The sequence below is a fragment of the Lepisma saccharinum genome, chromosome 1, assembly GCF_977018435.1.
Source record: "Lepisma saccharinum chromosome 1, izLepSacc3.1, whole genome shotgun sequence".
In the NCBI taxonomy this organism is placed as follows: Eukaryota; Metazoa; Arthropoda; class Insecta; order Zygentoma; family Lepismatidae; genus Lepisma; species Lepisma saccharinum.
The window spans coordinates 181,035,796-181,059,647 of record NC_139229.1 but is presented as its reverse complement, the minus strand read 5'-3'; the positions used below and the strand labels follow the sequence as shown (position 1 = coordinate 181,059,647).

Sequence of the window (23,852 nt, the reverse complement as noted above, 5' to 3'; positions counted from 1 at the left end):
GGTGCCAAAAATACAAAATGACAGTTAACATTAAAAAAGCGAAAATCATGGATTTCAAAAATGGGTATACTTTCAGCAAACAAGAAAAATGGAATTACGGGGGGGGGGGGGGGGGAGTAATTGAACCTGTCAAGCGCTTCACATACCTAGGAGTAACATTCTCTATGACTGGAAGTTGGACGCAACATATACAGACAAGAAAAAGCAAAGCAAAGCTCGCAATAGACCAAGTAATATGTACAATAAGTAAAGTACCTCGAATACCGTTCTCAGTGATTCAGAGTTTGTACAAGTCAAAAGTAACAGGAACCTTGAGCTATGGGGTTGAATTGTGGGGGGCAAGAGGGAAGGGGGAGCACAGCCGCAAGCATTCAAACAGAATTCTACAAAAAAGTAATCTGTGTAAGTAGAAGCACTGCCAATTGTGGGGTACTTAAAGAATTAGGTACAAACAGAGAGACAGTACAAGCTTGGATGAGAGCTTTAAAGTATTGGCTTAAGCTAACAAGGGATAATGTAATGTCTGATAATGCAAGTAAGAGAAGAAACTACACGGAATTGAGGGAGGGATATAAAAAACACATTGAACTCTATTGGGATGGGGTGGGTGTGGGAAGCGGGAGGGAGTGTAGATACATCAGTTGAAAATCAAATTAGAGAGGGAGGGAGATACTGACGAGCATCTGCTCCCTGCCTGCCCCGATACCTGTGATTTGCGAGACAAGTGGGTTAAGAACGCAACAGGGAGGGAAATAATGGAAGTAGTAGAAGATAGATGAGGAAACGTAAGTGAGATAGTGCAACGGGTGGGGAAGTATTTGTGGAAAGTGAGGGAACGACGAGGAAAGGTGATAGCGGACAGCGAAAAGATCGAAGAAACCGCACAAAGTGACCCTAGCTTGTAATACGTGTACTGTGGATCCAGGATTGTCCAATACATATGTGTTTTGTTTTGTTTTTCATATTATTCATACATGTGTCAAATAAATAACAAATGTGAATCATCATGTAGTGCGTACAGCCAACGGCTCGCACAAAGAAATTCAAATAAATTCAATTCAATTTTAGACATATATTTGTACCATTATTATCACATTGAAACGATATTTGATATTCTACATATTTGAGCGAGCGAAGTGGTTCAATACTCTAACCCAGATGTTGAGAACATGACATCACATTATTGGTGGTGGTGGTGGTGACGTGCACTGAGAAGTAGCTAGTCTAGCAGAGATAGATCAATCAAGCTCACATCTCGAATTATATTCAAATCACAATATTTTTTGTCTTCTTAAAGGCACAGTTCATTTGCAACACTTTCTTTTCCACGCGCATCTCGACCATCGGTGTGATCCACGGGCTAAGCTGGCTGGATACCTTAGCTCGCTCTTCCTCTGCCTGACCAGTTTCCAGGTAGAAACGGCCGGCCGAAGGAAAAAGGAAGATTTCTACCTCTACCTCCCTTGCCCCAATGGTTGAAAGCCCACGTCAGGCTTTCAGGTCCCCCAGTCTATCTCCTATAGGACAGATAGGGGATTGGTTTCTCATAGATTTTTTTGTAAATCCTCTAAAGAACTCAGGGTAAAATTTTCTGCAGTACTTATGTTCTCTGTATTTAAACAACCTTTTACATGTTGTACAATATGTACGTATGTATAATATGGGATGTAGTTTTATTATTTATGAAATGGGAACGTGTTATGTGCAGACAATAATGTTATGCTTTCTTTTTTTTTCAAATATGGAATATATAATGATTAAATTGCAAAAATGTGCTCATGCTCTCTCTCGCTCTCGTTTTAGTAGTGTTTTCTTTAAATATACTACTCTTGGCCTCTAACAGTCATAAATACAGATGTATTTATTTGAGCAAGAGAAAGCACGTTCATATTGTTGTTGGTTTGGTTTATTTTACTTCACTTTTCTGCCACATTTGGTTATCGCGAAAATGAGGATGAGTCATGATATGATGAGATTGATGAAGGGACCTCATATGAAAAATCCAGGCTAGGATTCGAACCTGTGATGATTGCGCATTCTTGTCCTGCGTGTTGCAGTGAATAATGAAATAATTTGGAATGAAAAATGTATCTCAGAACTCAAAAAGTCAAATGAATTTCATTGAAGAAACTTCAAAAAAGTGTCTTGTGTGGTGGTGGTGGTGGTATCAAAGACGTTATTACCCTCGTAAATTATGCAAAAAGGGGGTAGAACTTGGTGCTATAGGATTTGTGTTCGAACAAACTATTCAAATTATCTTTTCAACACACCATCATGTAGTGCATACAGCCAACGGCTCGCACAAATTAATAATGGAAAACAAGCACACAAACTATTTTTGAAAGAGAGAAAATGCTTGATAAATGCATTCTAAATATAATTATTTTTTACATTAACATGTATAACTTTCATGCACGATATATGTTTCACATATATGGAACATGGAACGACATGGACACTAAATTGTGTACGTACTGACTACAACATATATTATTTTAATATATTTTACATCCAATTCATCCATCTCACAATAAACCAACAGCAAAAATTACATAAATTGTCTCTCAAATGTGCCCGTTCACTTTTCTCAAAACAATTGTTCACGCATTTAAAACAAAATCAACTAAAACTAATTAGGAGCGAAGCGAGCAAGAAAATTTTTGGATTAGCTTTTTTTTGCAGGCTGTAATCAATATTGATTTAATAGGGTGCAAATAATTTCACGGGATGCCAATTCATTCTCTCTTTTAGAACTTTTGTGCCTCCTCGATGGTGTAGTGGTAACATCATCGCCTTGTGATCAATGGATCCCGGGTTCGATACCCGGTGGATGCACATGGCACAGTGGTTCGGATCCCAGTCCCAGTCCCGATTAGCCTCTCTGTGCATAAAGTGGACTTAAAACCACAAATCAATCAAACAATTTTACAACTTCTTTTCATTTAGATCGTTCTGCACCCAAGGCAGACTCCCGCTGCCTTTAGCTACAGTTATGAACTTGATAAGACTAAGAAAAGCCGGCATTGCGAGCAAAGCGATCAAGAAAATTTTACGAAAAGTATTTTTATTTGCATAAAATTTGAAGTTGTGGTCAGTAATTGCCCCCTGCAGGTGCACTTGGCTGTCAATGTTTGCCCCCCCCAGAACTCATTTCAGTCCAAGGATGCATGTGTGTGTTTTTATGTGAAAATTCAAAATATTGTGGTAAAATTGAACTCTTTGCAATTTCCAGGGATGGGTTTTTCAAACTTGTGTGAAAGTACAAAAGAATCATAGCTCTAGAAGTAATTGTCATATAGAGATGATATCCATTAAGATTTGGCCCCACAGGAGAACTCAGGCTGGCTCAGTAGCTCAGCTGTACATGAATGGAGCAGTATGCCAGAGAAGCGGGTTCGAATCCTGATCAAGACTACATTTTTCACTAAAATTTCTACATACAGATGATATCAGTTTGACAGACCTTTAGCGGAGGTGAATTTACACATTGTATTATATGGTATTTGGCATGCTTTTGTGGTCACCGCAATAGACCAAAGTACACTAAAAAATGAAGTATCTAGCAGTGGTGGGGCAAAAAAAAATGTATAAGCAAATCATTGTTACCAGCTTACAAAAAAAATCCAGAAAATCTTTTTTAGCATCGTTTGATGCACCAAATTTACAGAAAAGAATGACAAAAGACCACTCTTTGAGTACATGTAATGTCCGTACCACTATTTTAGGAAAAAAATGAAAATAATGCAAATTTTCGAAAATTTTCACATATCCCACTGGATCCCACATTGTGAATACTTCCTTTTGTTTTCATTATTACATGTAAAAGTAAAATATATCAGCCAAAAGAGATGGTTGAAGATTAAATATGATAGCACATTTATAATATCCACCCAATAATTTGCGGTGCTGGGAGGGATCAATAATAGTAACAATGGATATCTTGTTCTAAATGAACAAAAAAGATAGAACTAAATTATCAAGAAATGACGTGGAAGTGGTAAACATAGCTACTGGCTGTCCTTTGGCAAATACAAGTGCTGATAAGTGCAACTACCACCAGTTCTCTAAAGATTAAAACATACATATGTGAGGCATACCATTATTTTTCTATCCAGAATTTTAAATAATGGAGAATTTTCAAACATACACATGAAATCTAGATAAAAATTTTGAAAAGAGAAGACACATTTTACAAAAAACGAATTTATTTCAAAACTACAAACTGGTTAACAATATTGAGCAATGCCATGTCTATTAAAATCCACAAACAATGGGCACAGCTTTCAAGTAATGGTATGCAAATTTAGTTGGAATTGAGAAAAAAAGTGAACACTGCAAATTGTCATCCAGAACGATCATAGAATACGGAAATTTTAAGAAGAAAAAGGACAAATATTGTATTTCAAATCAGGAAAATCAACCAGAATGACATATGATATAGTTGTAAAAAGAAATGCAGAAAAATTTGTTTTTACAGTGGACCACCTATAGAATACCAGACTTCTTCTCCATCACTGCATGCGGTTGCCCAACCTGCTCCTGGAATTCTGGGATATTAAGAATGTCCGTGAAATCAATTGTTTCATCCCTGTGAGTGAGGACGTCAAGCATGAAGTTTGACGAAGGCAAGAAAGGAAGGTGTCCCACCTGCTTGGCTGCCGAGCGCTCCATCATCAGACGCAGAGGGGCATGGAGGCCTTGCGAGTTGCGTGCCATTAGGAAATCCACTTGCTCCTTCATTTGAAAATGCTGAGAAGAACAAGACATTGGTAATTACATATATCTCCAACTGTGTATACAAGCTGCATGCAAGGGGGGTTGAAGGGTGGGTCACAACCAGGGATAGAAAAATACAGGGCATCTGGTCGCTATGGAGCCTCAATTTTTAATTTTTTTTTAATATTTCAAGTTCGCTTATGGAAATTTCCATGATCTTTTTTTTTAAATAATGAGTATGGTATGTGTTTTTTCACATTTGTGTCTTTTCTGTATTATGTGTATCATTAAATCGCAATAATAAACATGTTATTATAAATTTTTGAACAGTTGCTAGCCGAATTGTGAAATCTGCAGCAATATGGTAGAGTCAGCCAAATATTAGAATGTAATGCACAGTCATGCTGTTACCAGTTGAGCATTCTTTAGGAAGGTAGCTCCAGCGATAGAATTAATTACTTTTAATCCAGTCTTGCATTAATTAATAAATTAAATGTTTAAAGCTTATCTTAGTTGGATTCATGGCTTTCTTAGCTCATACTTGAAAAAAAAATGCTGTCTCCGGAGAAAAAGGGACTGTCACCTAAATTATTTTTGTCTTGTCTAGCCCTGGTCATAACCCATTTAGACAAGTGTGCTAAAAAAATTCAAATGCAAGAAAAAAGAAAATAATGGACTGTCTACAAAAAAAAAAGAAGATGCACACCACTGAGTGTATAAGTTTTTTTCACTGGCCTGTGGCTAAAGGAGGTGGTGAATGATGAAATGAAAAATGCAGGAGAGTATGACATGAGTTCCACTGCTTGTGTTATGTTGACCTGGAGTCTTTGAATTTGTGCAACAATAAAATATACATCAAACCAAGGTATAGTATAGGGTAAGATGATTCATATTTCTTGTGTAACGTTATGCTTTGATGCAGAAGATGACAGCCCCCATATCTCAACTCAGTGAAAAAGCATCCTAAGACTTGAATATCAATGGTTTGCATAACCACTATCAAATATTACAAACAATAATACTCCAATTCTTATTTTGAAAGTTCATTTGGCCATGTCTGATTTTTATTTCTCAGGCTAACACTTCCAAGACACCCATGATGTTAGAATGACTGGCTGTGTGGTAAGATGCCTTTCATAAATACTTAACTGCCTTTTTCTTTTTGTTTGCTGAACAAGTTTTCTGTATCACAGAACAGATATGTTCCATGTTTTTGAGATTTAAATTTTCCACTGTTTTTAGAACATAAAAAATAAATATAATTAAGTTTTTTAGTAACTAAAAATCCATACCCTAGCTATTACTATTCAACCACTGCTTTTTGATTATATATAACTTACTATATATGTAATAATGAAAACAATAATACTTATACACAACGTTAATAATGAAAACAATAGTACTTATACACAATTTGCGACAATTAGGTAAAAAAGGTAGGTAAAGCCCCCCCCCCAATGCAGTTTGCACCATGCCACGAGGCACATACAGGTAGGGAACGTGTAGATAGGGCCCCACACATTCTTCGATCTCTGACATTTTGAAGATGATGTGATCAGTACCCTGCTCTGGGGTTTAGCGGGGAATGTCCCATTTCTTTAAAGTTTGACAGTCAGTATGTAGGTACTGGTCCTCAAGAGCTCTTACGCAGGCTATTTATTTACACTTCATTTTGAATCACAGCCAACTTATGGAGCTTAATACTTGAAGGTTTACTCCATATAACATTTAATGCAAAAATAAGTGAAACAAAGTCCCAAATTGCAATTTTGCTGCCCAAAATGCATAGCCCTGCTCATCATTACTCTTGTGATAATTAGAAACAGTTTTCACTTATACCATAAGATTTAAGTTTGACAGCATTTAAGTAATACATTATTATCGTAAGTGAAAATACAGTATGTCTCATGATAATAAGAATAATACTGATGGTAATGTTCATATGGAATTATATGATATGAAAAAAAATCATGCCCCCTCAGTGCGTACTTCAAGATTTGTGGAGAATTCATGTAGAAAGTGTATCTACATAATGACAATGCTGGAACCAAACCATGGTGCGAAATCCAGGGGAATCCCCCCCAAACAATCTTAAACTGAAATTTCCCTCCCACCTAACTTTTTTTTTGGGGGGGGGTTTCTTCTAACAACAAACAAACAATTAGTTTGCGAGTCGGATATACTTTAATATCGAAAACATATGCAGAGAATGACAACAAAGAGGCCCATCTCAAGGACACTCAACCCAGCAATCCCCAGAACGCAGAAATTAGTTTGACTTGTTATATCTTCTCCATTTCTCATCGCCTTTCGTCAGCTACCGCAAAGTATATAAATAAAACACATGATAGCATTTAGACGTGAATTTTATATAGAAAACTATTATATTCTTAATGTCTGTTAGTTTTTGCCCCTCCCCCTTAGTCATGCAAATCATTGTTCATAGTAGTAGTAGACTAAATTAAAATATTCAATTTGCAATCAAATTTTAAATTAAGGACAGTTGATATGATACATTGTATATTTTATAATTTATTTCATAATAATAATAATGCATGGCTCCACAGCCCTTGGCCTATCGCCCTCCCCCAATCCTACCTAGAGGTGTGGAGTTCTTCAACCAGTATTGGGGTGACGTGTGGTCAGCACATCGAACCCTCAGCCGTTATAGGAGATTTCCGAGACCGGATTACGCTACTCACTCGTAGCTCCCCAATTTCCTCAATATGTTGGGTTGCCATCAGTCCTATACACAGACCGAGAACCCAGACACTCGAACCATGCCATACCGCAGTCGGAGTTCAAACCAAAGCGAACCAAATTATTTCATAATTGACACATACTTAATGACACACACACACACACATGTATATATATATATATATATATACCGCAAAGTATATAAATAAAACACATGATAGCATTTAGACGTGAATTTTATATAGAAAACTATTATATTCTTAATGTCTGTTAGTTTTTGCCCCTCCCCCTTAGTCATGCAAATCATTGTTCATAGTAGTAGTAGACTAAATTAAAATATTCAATTTGCAATCAAATTTTAAATTAAGGACAGTTGATATGATACATTGTATATTTTATAATTTATTTCATAATAATAATAATGCATGGCTCCACAGCCCTTGGCCTATCGCCCTCCCCCAATCCTACCTAGAGGTGTGGAGTTCTTCAACCAGTATTGGGGTGACGTGTGGTCAGCACATCGAACCCTCAGCCGTTATAGGAGATTTCCGAGACCGGATTACGCTACTCACTCGTAGCTCCCCAATTTCCTCAATATGTTGGGTTGCCATCAGTCCTATACACAGACCGAGAACCCAGACACTCGAACCATGCCATACCGCAGTCGGAGTTCAAACCAAAGCGAACCAAATTATTTCATAATTGACACATACTTAATGACACACACACACACACAATATACATACATATATATATATATATATACATGTGTGTGTGTGTGTCTGTCTGTCTGCTCCTTCTCCCCCTTTTCTGCAGTGATTTCACACCATGAACCAAACCAGTGGAACTTAAGAGCCTAAACATATTTACTTACCATTGCCTCACGCTGCTGAAGAGAATGAGTTGGTGTCAGGTTGTCTTTAGTGCCAGTACAGAGGCTGAAAATTTTAAAATGCTATTAAAATCATTGGAAAACAACTAATTACACAAACATGTACATAATCTTTTTGAAAATAGATAGTGGACATCACTTTAATTCCAACTTTTACTCTAATCTAGACGTTTTAAGGAATGGCAATGATCAAGGTGCATAAAAATCTTAATTTTTATTTGAAAAAAAAAAACACTTTTGATGACTTTTTTAAATTTTAAAATTCATATCACAGTCTGTGATTTTTAAGAAGGAAAACCTGCATAATGTTGCTTATACGTTTTATGTTGTTTTTTTTGGCACAGTATGTATAAATGTACACATTTGTCCCTCAATGTAAAAGAAACTTTTTGACAAAAAAATGTAAACTTTATATAGATTTTTAAGTACAATGCTAGAACTTCTCGTATAAAATTTTCACATCAAAACAGAGTCCAATTGTTCTTTGTACTTCATTTGGAGAACATTATGTATTATGTTGTCTTACTTCTCATGAAAGTAAGATAATAATTTCCTATTTAAGTATTTTAGAAGCTGCTTGTGGCAACAGACTGGTTCTGTAACTGTAACTTAAAATAAAGAGAATTAGTCTTAAAATGCTTACAACACACTTTTTTTTTGGGTCTTTGTACCTGAATTTCATTGATTCTTTTAAAATGATAATTTGTTACACATTTTTAGCCACCATGTATAGTTACAGCTCAATGATAATAACACAACTTCCAGTTTAATATAACTCATATGTTTCGAATAAGTGTTCGAGTTACCACCCAGGTTGAAATCGGCTTTAGCACACAACAATTCGAGTGCATACATTGATTTTATCATCAGGGAATGTAGAATTGGAGACCAGCATAAAGTTAAATATGCAAGTATGATGGGGAGGAGTTTAGATTCTGTCTTGCTATTGGTTCACTCTAGATCCTGGTGTTTTATTAGTGGATGTTGTGTTTTTTCGGAGACGTGGGTACAGAAGTGACTGAGCTGGAGTCCCATGTCCCTGTTGAGATTTGTGCTTCCTTTACTTGTTGGTCCCAGTAACCAGTACATTTGGCTATCAGCAAATAAAATCGAGTGACCCTCGGTAATATGTTCTGCTAGTCCAGACTTTTCTTGTTGAAACAATCTGATGTAGTTTTGATGGAACGGTGCTGCCGAGGACAACAGCTTGCGATTTGGACATGGCTCAGATGATATTTGGTGCCTCCCACATTATTGGCATAGGGTTCATAGCAAGGATGGCCAAAAAAATCCGAAATCCCGACTCGGAAAATATACTATCAGGATTTCGGAGTGAGAAGAATTACGGAGGCAAGACAGGTCCTGGAAGGATAACGGATTACAGAGGGAAAGGGAATTTTGGAGGGAAAATGGATTTTGATCCATATTTTTCAATAATTGTCTCGTGAATTTAACAATATATTCTAATCTACCAAGCTAATATCAGACTGTCTTCCACGTAGTACACCCTGGACTGCATTTAGCAGACTAACGAGACTATGGCGTCAGGACTCACAGCCAATACAATCCTACGTGGACCTCTTTTGTGGTTTTGTGCTCTGCCCATATGTTTGTGATTGTCCCTTCGTTTGTTTCATCTATTCAGAATTCATCCTCATTTTCGCGATTAGCCAAAAGTGGAAGAAAAGCGAAGTTAAATACAACAAATAAATCAAATCAATTAATGTAATATGTCGTTCAACTAATAAAGTATGGGCTATGATAAATTTCTTCTTAATTTAAAAGGATAAGATAAAATATCCCCTGTACAGTCAAGGATACTTCTGGGTTATAACAATTCCATTAACTTTCAAGTGTCCATGACTGTACAAAGCAAAGTACATACTGAGCAAATGAAGGGCATCAAGGAAGGGACACATAAATGAGAGAAGTAAGGAGGCCATATCAAGATTGACACAGGAAACACAGTTGGTGTTTTAAGTCCACTTTATGCACAGTAAGGCTAATCGGCAGTGGACCTACAGTTTAAAGTGTGATTCGACAGGAATGATAACAAAGAGGCTTTACAACAGGTGACTTTCGCTACTTTTTTCTAGACTGGAGGGGATAGAGAGAATTTTTATCAGAAGATTTGGTGAACGAATTACTCGTGCATGCAGATGTGTATTTTAAAACACAGAGAGAGGGGGGGAGGGGGGTAATACAAGCAGAGAAGAATGGTGGAAGGGAAAAATAAGATGTACAATAGCAATGAGGAAAGGTGAAAGAAATTCGGGAGATTGCAAGTGAATTTCTGTGTGAAACTCAAACTTTATATCTGCCAACCCTAATTTATCAGTATTTGGCTCCTGCCCAGCCAGTCAAAATTTTCTGGCACCACGCCACACATGAAAGAAGCCGATTGTGCTTAGTAATATAGTAGATTTCCCTTCTTTTATGAAATGATTGCCCTACTTTATGTTTTCATTTTTGATCATAAAATAATTGGTACAGGTTAACAAAAAGTTGGTACATCAGATCAGTTTCGCAACAATCAGATGTAATCAGAATATTTTTTTGTACGATGATACGAGAGCAGTGGTGGCGCCAGTATTAATCATGTAGGTATGCTGAGGGGGCACGGAATGAAATTTTGGGGGTGTGATGTTGAAAATAAAGAAAACATGCATTCTTTAACCATAACATCAAATACCAATGAACATTGAATAGGCTTTTAACATGGATGACCGCAGGATTTTTTCCAGGGTGAGGCAAGGAAGGTATTTTTATCCAGGGAGGGAAACAAGTCACATTTTACCCAATAATAGCGTTGTTCCCTCAAAAAACATTGCTTTATCATGTTCATCCATTAATTAACACACATTATTGTGACTGAAATGAATTTATGTGTGTGAAATATATAATTTTTGATTGACCTTCATTTTCCACGCTTTTATGAAAATATGCCAATGAAACTGAAGACTTGTTTCAGTTTTGTTTGTTTGGGCCACTACAAGCACATGTTTTGTAATTTTAAACAAACAGACCAATGACCATATACTGTGCCTTAAAAAAGAAAAAGAAATGTTTAACAAAAAATAATAATGGTGGAAGAAAGACAACAGCCACTAATAATTGTAGAGACCGCCCTAGAGGAAAGCAAATGCGGGTTCTCTTTCGGTTTAGGATCAATGTCTGTTGTCTACAATGACAGCGGTGTTACTTCAATGTCACGACAAGGTTTTAGTAAGTCATACATAACGTAACATGGAAGATGCAGACGAAAATTAAGGGGTGCTGAAAAACCCCTTTGTACCATCTTCCCCATGCCACCCATGCATGCGAGTAAGAAAAGTTCGGTCGAAAGCAGAAAGAAACATATATGTGACATTTTGTGTTGTATACGATTTCATTGTTTGAGCTCCGAAGCATGTAATCTCAGGAAGCAGATGCAAATTATTATATTCTTTCAGTGCCAGAAATTGCTTGTGGATTAAACTAAAGTGCGAACTTGTCCAATCTATCAAAATATCACTCTTGTGCAACTGCTACGACAGATAAGGAGCCATCGAGTAATGTAGGCATGTTTGGCAGAAACAAAGAACTGTTGTACAATACTACTGCAACAAAACTGATCACATTGCTTTTAAGTTAGCCAACTATTCCAATTTCTCAGTTTGGGATTAGATGCAAACATATTCAGTAGACTTAGTAAGGTGCTATTTAAACATTTAAAATAAGCATGATCCAGGATGGATCAAATTTGAAATCCGGATTCTCCATTATTACTATCCGGATTTGGCCATCCCTAGTTCATAGGGCAATACATGTGCAACTCTGTTCTTACTGTAATACAAATGTATGTGCTCTGACTAAAACACATGTAGGATGATGCTGTCGTTTAGGATGTTTGCTTGCTCTCCAAGACTGGATTGTTCATACATTCCACAATTCCATACACCATACCCTTCTATTTTATATTTCTATGCCGAACCTGAATTCTGTTTTTTTTTTTAAAAAAATGTCTATAACTGTTGCTCTAACTCTCATGTTTTCACTTCATGGTTACAACCACAAGCTTGAATTAAGTTTGTGATCCATTTGAGCGAACGAAGGTATAATTTTCTTTTCAAAAAAATATGAAACCTTACCCATATGTCATGGCATTAGGTATGCCACAAAGGCCCTCTTTCAAATCATCTGTTGCAGATACATGCTGCTGTGGCTTCGCGATAGCATTAAATCCAAAACTCTGCAATAAAAATTGTACAAGCATGGTAAAATAATTAGAAATATGTAATTTAACAATTCAATTAAAATACAGTGGGCAAAGATAGTTAATAATAAGATAAGGACATATTACAAGTCAGTGAAAAATTCACACATTTCGTTGTTACCTATTTGGTATTGAAATCTGGAATAAGTCCCTAAACTACAAGCAATGAACTTTATTTTATGCTATAAGTAAATGTTGGTTCTCCTCCATGGCCGTGCGGTCTAAGGTGCCGTGCTTTGGCCTCTGACTGCGGGATGGCATAAGTTCAAGTCCACCTGGGTTCTCAGCCTGTGTATAAGACCAGTGACAACCCACCATCGTGAGGAAATTGCGGAGCTACGAGCGACTAGCGTATCCCGGTCACGGATTCGATGTGCTGACCCCACATCACCCCAATACTGGTTGAAGATCTCGACACCTCTAAAGTGAGAATCATAGAACTTCAGACCTTCTGTAAACAAAAGCACGTGTACCCTAACAGTGTTGCAAACGTATGAAGAAAAAAATAATCCACATAGCCTACAAGGTGTAAAAACATTTCCATTTGTCAACAGATCCGGAATAAGCAGTGTATCACTGATGACCTGTTGAAAGTTATTGAATGTATGTAAAAAAAAAAAAATGTACATCTTGCCTGGTGGCCGACTTTCAGACTCATCACCGAAGTTCCCTGGCTCGAATCCCGGCATGGGTATTATTTGTGAGTGTCCCTTCATCAATTTCATCTGACGATCACTCATTCTCATCGTCGGGATTAGCCAAAAGTGGAAGAAAAGCAACGCTAAATTAAAAAAAAATCAAATACAAAATTGACATCTTATCCCCAGGAGTAAGACGGTTCCGTACCAAAGGATTAATTTTCTCTCATATTTTACTAAAAAAAAAAAAACCTTGCTAGAAGAATGTGACACACTGAGATAAATTAAGTTTAGAAACCGGGGTCGTTTCATTAAATTTATTTGATGTTTGAAAGTGTTATGATTTATTATTATAGATAATGAAAGTAAGCTAATAGCTACATATGATTTGATTGACTAAATTAATAATTATTAATTAGATAAAATAATGAAACTAACTCATTTGATTTGCTTTATTTTACTTCCCCTCTTGTGCCTCTTATGGCTAATTTGCGAAGATGGGGATGAATGATGATGATATGATGAAATCGATGAATGGACATTCACAAACATTCATGCCCAGGCCACGATTCGAACCCGGGACCCCTGGCGTCGTAGCCCGATGTGCTAACCACTCCGTCACGGTGACGGCTAACTAATTTGCAATTCAAATATCACCTATCCGTCATCATCTCGTAACTAATGACAAATGTGCGTGTCACAGCGTGGTCGATCTACACCTCAGTGTCACACATTCCAGTATCCTCCAGAGTGTACTTCAACATATCTAAAGTTATTTCATCCAAAAACACACTCGTATGTCCTTTTCATCCCGTTCAAAAACGATGGATTATGCAGAAAGACACCAAGGGAAACTAAAACGGCAACTTAGAGAAGCATAAAAGTGGGGAAAGAAGACTGTAGAATACAGAAATATTTTGAGGCAGTCACATTTTATTGTACGCTACATATAAAATAAAATGCATATTTGCGGGTGAATTTTTAAATATTGTCACATTTTTCTTCTCTCTTGTTGAGAGGTGTTCATTTTAAATCAACCTCCCTCACCCTACGGCCTGCCTTCCTTCACCCACAAAAGTGTTCCGGAGTGTGAGGATGTCACCATCCGGATGGTGAACACCTCTGAATTATAGATAGACTCCTTCGTCCCACCACCTCCCCCATCCCGGAGGATCGTCACTGACAATGTGAAATCGCACTATCATATGCCGACATTCGACATACCACTTCCGTTTTCTGTACTTGACTTAGTGAGAAGTATTGAGGTTGGCAACAGCCTAATAACGGATTTCTTCCGCATCATGTAGTCCGTTCTATGAAAGTATGCTAATGGAAGAGAAACGTGTAAATTACATTGGATTATACATTTTAAAATATATTTTCATTAAAGGTTTCTATTTATAATAATAATACGTGATTATTATATAAATTACAATCGATCACGTGAACAGCAAGAAAATAGCGCCAGTTTCGAACATGGCGACTTCCATGCATGCAGGAAGGTCTCCCGTGTTTTCAGAGTAGTTATTCGGAAATACAGCCGTTTGAAAAGTGGCAAGAAGCAGGTTGTTCTTAACGTTTATGCGACGTTGTGTCGGTGCTATCCTGAGCAAGCAGTGAAGTTGGTGTCCAAGTGTAATTGTGTGTCTGCGTCTTTGTGTTTTCGGTGCGATGAAAGAAAGGAAAACGACCGGTCAAGTTGTCAGTCCTGCGAAAAAACACGTTGTTGCTCGTATAAACAAGTACACCGATTTTGAGATAAGCGCAATACAACGCGAGGTGCTTTCGTATTCTTTCAATCAAGGAGCCGTCCTGTGCACTGTGGGGAAGATGTTGATAGTGATGATTGATGACGATCTCCCCAATTTTAGCAGTCGACGTTAAATCGCATCCTGTGCCACGTTGAGTTCCTTTTTGGGAAGCAAATTTGACAGACCGTACTCTGACAGGATGATGTCTAGCGCCGAAAATGCCTCAAGTTCAAAAAGGAACTGCTGAATCAAGGTAAGAAAATACATTACTTGCATGAGACGTGCGTAAATAATGCGCTTATTATCGCCTTCTTGTGCACGAGAAACCGAGAGAAAGATAAACAATCTATTTTCATCACCCTGCTTATCTTTGTTTAGCTTCTGCTAAAACTTGCGGTATATTTGCTGCACAAAGGAGAAAACAATACTCTACATGTCAACAATGTTGGGCAATAAAGACTTGAATTTACTGAAACGAATCTCTCTCTCTCTCTTGTATAACTTTGGTGCTGTCATACTGAGAGAGGAGGGGGGAGGGGGATCTGTTAACCCAGTGTCAGATAAATGGGACTTTTGGCGTAGAAAAATATGTTCATTCTTGAACAAGAACACGTATTTAATCACTTGTAGAAATTTTATTATACTTCAATGTGTAAATTATCAGTTAAAAGAAGAATACGTTTTTCCATGTTACGTAAAATTAAAGGTTGCGAGTGAGCAGCATATGATGGCCGCACCATTCACGAACAGCTGGCGCGGAGTGATACGTTACTCGAAGTGATACGGTTGTTTACAGAGGGTCGGAAGGTTCGTGATTTTTACTTTAGGTAGGATTGTGGGAGGGAGACTGGCAGTTGGGAGATAAGCCAAGGCCCTCATGGGCTGTCGAGCCATGGGTTATTATTAACGTTGAATATTTTGCATTATCACTGATTTCCTGTTTTCATCACATGCACAATAAATTGTGGTATTGAAGTAGAACATCTATTTCATCTTCCTCTCTGCATGCTCATACCTTGAACTTCAACAATGCAGTGTGCTTTGTTCAAATTAAAGTATGTTCCCACCACTTGATGTCAGGGTTGTTAAAAGTCCTGGAATATTAAATAAATTCAATTCCAGCAGAGAAAATCAGCAAGCGTAAATGGGTTCTGGACTCTCTTCTGAATGCACGTTGCACTGTAGTAACAGATGAACACCTTGCATATTCCAAAACACCAAAGCTCCTTTCCTGCATTGTCGCCATTTTGTAACAGCACTGCACTCATGCTGCGACATGGCGTGTGTCACATGAAAACTTTGTGAGTTTCCAGTTCTTTTCATGTATAAATCATTATTGTATGTGTAATACTTTGTAAAATACAGTGACTTGAAATCCGCTGAATCATATAGCAGGCCTGTATATGAAGGGTTCGGTGCAAGATGACAGACTTTTGTCAAAATTCAATTATACATATTAGTAAGCTTCATTAGTAGATACTCTCTCATCTGCCATAGTTAATTTTCTGAAAATGTTGATGAGCTGCTTCTTCCTCCCCACGCTCAAGCTTAAATGTTATTTCAAGATTGACTTGTGATGTTAGTTCTTCAGGTTTTAGAAAAAGAATAAAACTTACAAGCAATTCGAGTTCTAACAGAGATGATGATGATGATGAATATATTCCTGGTCCAGAAGACAAAAGAAACAAGGACAATGGTGAATAATGGGTAATGGTATGAATTTTTTCTATATGTATGTATATACATATAATACACTCGAACACTATTAGAACGTGTATTTCCGACATTCTTCTATTGTAGTGGGGCCTCAAATATGGATCGTGAAGTGAGAACCAAAGTGAAATTGAAAATTAAGTGAACATAGTCATCATATCCATGTTAAAATGCAGTTTTGAATATCTTACCGAGATATGTGAAAATAAAATAAAATATTATGGGCCGAAACTACCTAGCTGACATTTTATGTTTCTACAATTGTCACATTAAAATGACGTTAGTGTGAATGTTATAACTGCATTTTATATTTCCCAGAATATGATTAACTTTTTCGGTAAGTGAACATACTTGCTGCACTGTGATACGATATTTGTAATTGCTTAGGCAGGTCTGTCAGCATGTGTATCCATTTTACGTTTTGGTTTGTAGATATTGCACACTTTCATGTATATTGTATTTACTTAGCGTCATCGCCTTGTAAGCAAGGGGTCCCGGGTTCGATTCCCGGTGTAGGCACATAGTGGTTCGGATCCCACTTTAAACTGTAGGTCCAGTCCCGATTAGCCTTACTGTGCATAAAGTGGACTTAAAACAACAAATCAATCCAATCAATATTGTATTTACAGAATTAAAATTTAGAATTGTAAGTGCATAAAGTGGGTTTTATTTAGGTTGACAGTGCTGCTTATTAGGCTCCGAAATATGGGATGTTGCCAATCATTCCACTACGAGTGCGCTCGAGCATGGGAGACTTGAACCAGTTTGAGCGAGCGAAAGTGGCCTCATGCAGCACTCTAAGCTCCGCGTCAGGTTAACTTTGGAGCAGGTTTTATGTATTGATCCGCACGAGAAGGGAGCTCAGAATCATCTGTGCCAGTCTTGCGTGAACCAGCGAGCTCTTTGTGTTGCAGACATTGAGAGAATCGGCAGTATTGCCAACCCCTTAACATATCAAAACCCGTACACAGCCATTCTTTTGTAACGGACGTGACACGTACACAACGTAAAAGTATTAAAAAATACACTAATTAAGATTTGTATCCATTTTAATTATTGAGAAAGGTTGTACTCACTGAAATGTACAGTCACAAAAATTGTCATGCCAAATACTTAACTGTATTTGATTTTATCTGATATGAAAGAGGTGTAACGGACGTGACGTGTAAAACACCCTGTAATGAACATAGGGTTGGGTTTTCCATAGTTTCTGTTAATTGGACAGACAAATTAACTGGTAAATATTTGTTATAGTAATGTTAATATATGCTCTTTTAAGACTATAAAGTATGACCTGTTAAAAGTTTTGATGTCTTATTGAAAAATGTTTAACTTTGTAACGGACGTGACAAAGGATTTGTAACGGACGTGACAAAAAAGTGCATCATTTATAATGACAGTTTTTATTTGAAAAAAACACTAATATTATGTAATACAACCTTATACATAATAATAATATAGTTATACATACTTGCAAAAGTTTAATACTACAATTCTAGTGAATTAACATAAAAGAAACAGGTCTGGGAAAGAGATTAGGCTACATTCTGCTAGTTATGGACTAATTCTGATTTAATAAGCAGGTTGAGTAACAAAAAAGACATTACACCTTTGTGGACACTAGGTCTATAGACTATTTATGCTTTTTTTCAGCACAGGTCGTAAATTATCACTTTTCTAAAATCTTAATTCTGCTTGAAAATTGGTACATAATTCTGTCTCCAACTAGCTTTATTTGTGGTTCAGGCAGTATTTTGATTATATCCTTGAAAAGGATAATTTTGTCACCTTCATCACTGATTTTGAAAACTTTGCCTCGATTGTCATATGTTTTTAAGAAAGTTACATTAACATCACCATCTTTCACATTGCTTTGGCAAACAGTCACATAGCGACATTCATTTTTTTTATATAGTATGAGTTTTGAAGCCACGCAACTGTGAATTTAATGATATTATTAGCCTGTGCAGTGATGTGGAATTCTCAACTAGTTGTGGTCGGTTGTCTACATTCTTCCACTCCTTCCATTTAATTTGTTTCTGGAAATCCTCTGCTTCAGGCAAGAGTTCTCCGATATCATGTGTACATTCATTACACACATTAAGCATGCATTTTTTATCGTCTGTCACAACATACTTCATTCAACACTTCGTTGTTAGTTTTTGGAAAACAGGCTGCTACCTTAGACAGTGTTTGTCATAAAAATTTGCATGCTTAATGCAAACACACACTGTGTGAGGCATATCACTAACCGGGAGCACATGTTTTGGACGTAAGCTATAAAACTTACTTTTTGAAATTTGGTCATGTGGATACAGGAGTTTATATTCTTCATAGGCCTCGCCAATACCCATTACCATGTGTCTCAGTTGGTATAAACTGCGTTTACCAGTGACAGTGTCTTTCACTGATTTCACGTCTCTTTTCCCAGATGCTTGACGACTTATTTCATTGCACTGGAGAAACTCATTCACCCTTTTAAGACAATCTGATTGGATCTTTCTTGGTCCAGTTTTCTTAGCATTTACAATATCCTTTTTTAATTCTGAACCTAAGTCTTCTCTTACCAGTTTTCTAAATATTGCAACCTTCTTAGTAGGACTGTTAGGTAATGCATTTTTTATTCTCTTTACTGCTTTGCCATTTGTTCTTGAACTTTTGTATGAACCGAGCTCACTCTGACCACCATTTTGAATCACCTTCTTTCTTGCTCTATACAACCGCCGTCATTCTTTATCTTTCTGCCTTTTTTCAGCTAACAGTTTTTTATCTTTGGTCAATTCATTTTTTTCCTTCTCTCTTACTTTCCTCTTCCTCAATTTATCTTTCTCCAAATAAGCCTTCCGTTGCTCTTGATTCTTTTTTCTCTCTTCTATACATTTAGCCATTCTTGTCTTGTTGGGAGTGGGAGCCATAATCTGAAACAGAACAATAAATTTAGAGCCAAATAACCTAAAAATAAATTTAGGGCCAAATAACCTAAAAGTAACATTTAACATAAACATTTGTTGCAATGTTGAACATTTATATTATTGTCATGCCTTTGTTAATAAGTTTCTGTTAGAATTGTGAAAAAACATGTTGAAGTTGGTCAGCTTTAGCTGGTTTTGTTTCAAATAGATTTTAAACATAATAAAATGTTGTTTTATTATCAAAACATGTTAAAAATAGGTACTATTGCTTTTCATTAACAGTTTAATATCATTTTGAAGTATGTGGAAAGTTTTATTTCTTTGTAGCATAATGGAATCGGAAGCTCTGCTATTAGTTGCACATGGTGTTTATATCTGAGTGTTGTTAATTCAGCCTCATTAGTTCTTGTATCCTTATTTATTAAACAACTTATAGTTTCGAGTATATAATTGCATTTTAATTTATAGAAATATTTTTTAGGTTAGGTAGGCCTACCTATTTTATGAGACATTTAATCCTATCTTGTATGGTCTGAAAACTGAATTAAATCTTATCTCCCAACAACAAATAAATTTTGAATTACATAAATAAAGAAAATTTAGTTCTACTGTTACAGAAATATGAAAATCAGGCCAGAAATATGGACCCTGCTCTAAAAGTAATTAAATGAGAGGAAAATAAATATGAAAAACAAGCAAGAAATATAGTATTTTTTTTGTCACGTCCGTTACACTAAAGTTTGTCACGTCCGTTACAGGATTTTCACAGGTAATGCTATTTTATACAAAACAGAAAACACTAGAAATCAATAAACAATGCACATAACCCCACTTCTACCAAGAGTCACTTACATCACATTATTAGGGTTGGTGTGATATAAACTTATTCACGTTTTTTGTAACGGACGTGACATTTGTTCTTCCCCTTTTTAATAAACAAATAAACAGCTTAATACTTACATAAATCAATAACTCTTGAGTGTAAACAATACTCCAGACATCAATATTTCTTCATATAACTGAGAAGAACAGCTCACTGGATGATTTGATTATGTTCAGCTGTTTACAAAGCAGCTGATTTTAACTAACAACTGATCACATCTCAGTGTTCCAACTTCAATGTAAGGAAATGTGATGAAAAATGAAATTAAATAAGAAATAAATGCTTGAAATAGTTATTCTAGATTATTTGCTGCTTAGCTATGCAGTTTATATGATATTTTAAACAGTTTTAAATTTTCGCTATGAGGTGTATGTTATAAAAGAATGGCTGTACATGCATATCATGCGGAATGCATTTTTGCTTCTTTACAATTTTTAAAGTACTTTCTGAACATAGATTATGTAATAAATGTGTCCCTACTTAATATAAATCGCATGTGCAGGTGCAAAAGAAAAAACAAAGGTAAAAGTAAACGACAGGCCCCTCTTGAATTTAATGAGTTATTGTTTCTCTTTTAGGAAGAAATAAATTTACGAAAATCTTGGTTGCTTCGTTCGCAATACGTACGGATGGATACACGCCCTTCAAGTTTGTACTATCAAAAAAGCATGATTTGTTATTGGTGATATATACGAGGTGTATTCGTAAAGTAAGTACAGTTTGCAAATATTGCCGCTATAGCGCTGCAGTCGCGACTGTGTGAGTTCTCGCTGACGTCCTTCATCCGTTAGTAAGCCACAGGCAGTCGTGGGAGCAGGTCATGCTTTTCCTTCGTAGCTTTATGAAGGTTTGAAATGTTCAAGAAGATCAATCGGCCCGCCGACTGTGAAGTCCGGTCTATGATTCGTTTTCTCAATGCAAGAAACGTGAAACCGGTAGACATCCACCGTCAACTGTGAGAGATCTTTATTTTTGATGTTTAAAGAAGGTTGTGAGACAGTTCACGATGAGCCAAGGAGCAGTCGGCCATCTGTTGTGACCGAGAATTTGGTGCGTGCGGTCGACGCGGAAATTCGTGAAAACAGAAGTTTCACAATATCGTCGCTTTCCATGGAATTTCCACAAATTTCAAGAAAACAGTCCTCTACGAAATTGTGACAGATCACCTGGAATATCGAAAATTGTGGTCAGCATTTCGACGAGGATGATGACGTCGAAGCAGGAGTGCATGGAAGGCTTTCATCACAGGCGGGAACATTCTATGACAATGGGATACAAAAACCAGTGCCACGCTATGACAAATGCTTGAAAAATGGTGAAAACTACGCGAAAAAGTAGTTTAAGGTCTGTAGAATGCAATGCAAATAAAAAAAAGGTACAAAACTATTTTACTTTATTTCTTACACACTTTCGGTACTTACTTTCCGAATACGCCTCGTACAATGTAGTGAATTGTCTGCTACTATTTCTCTGTTTGGTTCCAATTTATGAATCACTTCAACTAAACCAGGAGCCAAAAGTTGGTCTGTCCATTTCTTGGTGATAATCATCCTTCCCTTTCTTTGCACGGAACAGTAAGCATGGGTCTTCAACAAATGCTTCATTGCCGTCAGTGCGTGAAACAATACGCCTCCCCCATCGTCGGTTGCTTCAGCGCTGGTGGATGTTTTGCATGCTGCCACGGTTGAATCAATGTACGACCCAGACGCATGCCTCGCCCAAATAATTAGTTGTTTTTTTTTTCACAGTGATATCTTTTAATACCACGTAGATTCTTTTGTCGTCAAACAACAAACAATCGTTTTCTACTCCTAAACTCAACTGCAAATCATTCAACATCTGAGACAGTTCGTGCACTCATTGACGGCAAATCACCTCACGCCCTGTTTTATTTTGGTCTTGTTGCCATAAGGAGGAATATGTATTTAAAACCACTTGGATATGACTTGAGTACTCATCAAATGGGTGGCCCTGAAACCACAGGAACTGTACATTTCAAGGTATGCTTGTACTTTTGTTATACTGATTATCTTCCGTATGCGATCGATTTATTTGGAAAGGAATGCGGTGCAAATTAAATGCATTCGTAATTTTACATTGAACCTTTTTCTTTTAGTTTTTACTTGAACAAAATTTGAAAGTGGTCTGGGATGTAGGGACTGGACGTACGGTGGTCACACTTCGGGGATAAATATCTTGCTATTTCTGGTTTCCACAGCTTGAAATAATTTTAATAAAAATAAATAATAAAAACTACCGTATTCATAAAACATCGAAATCTGTAGATTAAACCAAAAAGTTGTAATTTCAGAGGATTGGTCACTGGCCCCGGTATAATTTTCTCAGATCAACCTTTTCAGTAAGCACAAATTTGTGATTAGCGTTTTTATAGAAAATTATAAATTGTGGCACAAGACTATCTTGTTTAGAGCCCTTTATATATTGATACCATAGAACATGCCTAGAATGACAGGATGACTGATGAAAAAGTTGCCCAGTCATTCGCTTGGCAAAAAAATGTGTTACGGGAAGAAATAAAGTACGATCTCCTTACCATTTTACAGGTATTTTATCTTCTCTTCTTATTTTGTTTGGCAGGTAGATTTAAAAACACAATGTTCACAACTAAAACCCAAAAATGGATAAACTTGGTATCCTTGGCCTCACTGTCAAAGATCACAGACGTATGCGACGCGATGTAATGTGGTGTGCATCGCATCGCATTGCATGGAGCGGTACAACCACAGATTAGTACAACGGTACAACAGCCTCTGTTGTTAATGAGCAACTCTACATATTCCGACATATTGGTCGAGTAAGCGGGAGAGTTACTGGGACGAGTTATTGGCATTGTCTGCTCGACTCGACAATTATGTGGCGAGTAGCTGTTTAGACAGTTTCTAGCAAAATTGGATAGTGGCTCAAACTGTTTCGTGCTCTTTTGACAAAATGAACACATCGACGTAGTTGGCGATTTAAAAAAAAAAAGCTGAAAAACAGTTCACACACTTTCTTTTACGAGAAATGAATACAATAATGCCATAGGCGTGCGCAGACCCTTCGAGTAAGGGGGGGGGGGCAAAAGCCTTGATGAAAGTTCAGTCGAGAAATAAAAATCTCATTTTATCTCACTCTTTTAGTTTTATTGCACTGATGGTGGGAATATGTGCGCGCGCGTGTGTGTGTATACGAGGGTCACTATTTATATTTTGAGCCTTGGCAACACTGATTGAAGTTAGGCACGATTTCACGTTTGCACGGAATCGACTGGCATTATTGACCATAACGTACTTCAAATGTTTTGTCAATAGCTTGATTTGTGTTGTTTATGTTGCCTTGGAGATTGCGCGACAACAATAAAATGGAATTAACTCGTGAACATTTTCGTGCGA

The 23,852-nt window shown here is 36.9% G+C and overlaps 1 protein-coding gene across 1 annotated transcript; it reads right to left on the bottom strand.

Moving 5' to 3' along the window:
- Positions 1-4,187: 4,187 nt before the first annotated feature.
- Pomp (proteasome maturation protein) lies at positions 4,188-23,182 on the bottom strand. Its single transcript, XM_083126142.1, has 4 exons — positions 23,015-23,182; positions 12,439-12,539; positions 8,291-8,354; positions 4,188-4,749 (listed from the first exon to the last, which is right to left on the bottom strand). Exons 1-4 carry the CDS (start codon positions 23,015-23,017, stop codon positions 4,486-4,488), a joined length of 432 nt encoding a protein of 143 aa, XP_082982268.1. The 5' UTR covers positions 23,018-23,182; the 3' UTR covers positions 4,188-4,485.
- Between the last annotated feature and the right edge of the window lie 670 nt (positions 23,183-23,852).

Coding starts and splice junctions, on each gene's coding strand:
- Pomp (XM_083126142.1), bottom strand. Junction 8,355..12,438: donor CCTAATGCCATGACATATGG/GTAAGGTTTCAT, acceptor TAAAATTTTCAG/CCTCTGTACTGGCACTAAAG. Junction 4,750..8,290: donor TTCAGCAGCGTGAGGCAATG/GTAAGTAAATAT, acceptor TGTTCTTCTCAG/CATTTTCAAATGAAGGAGCA.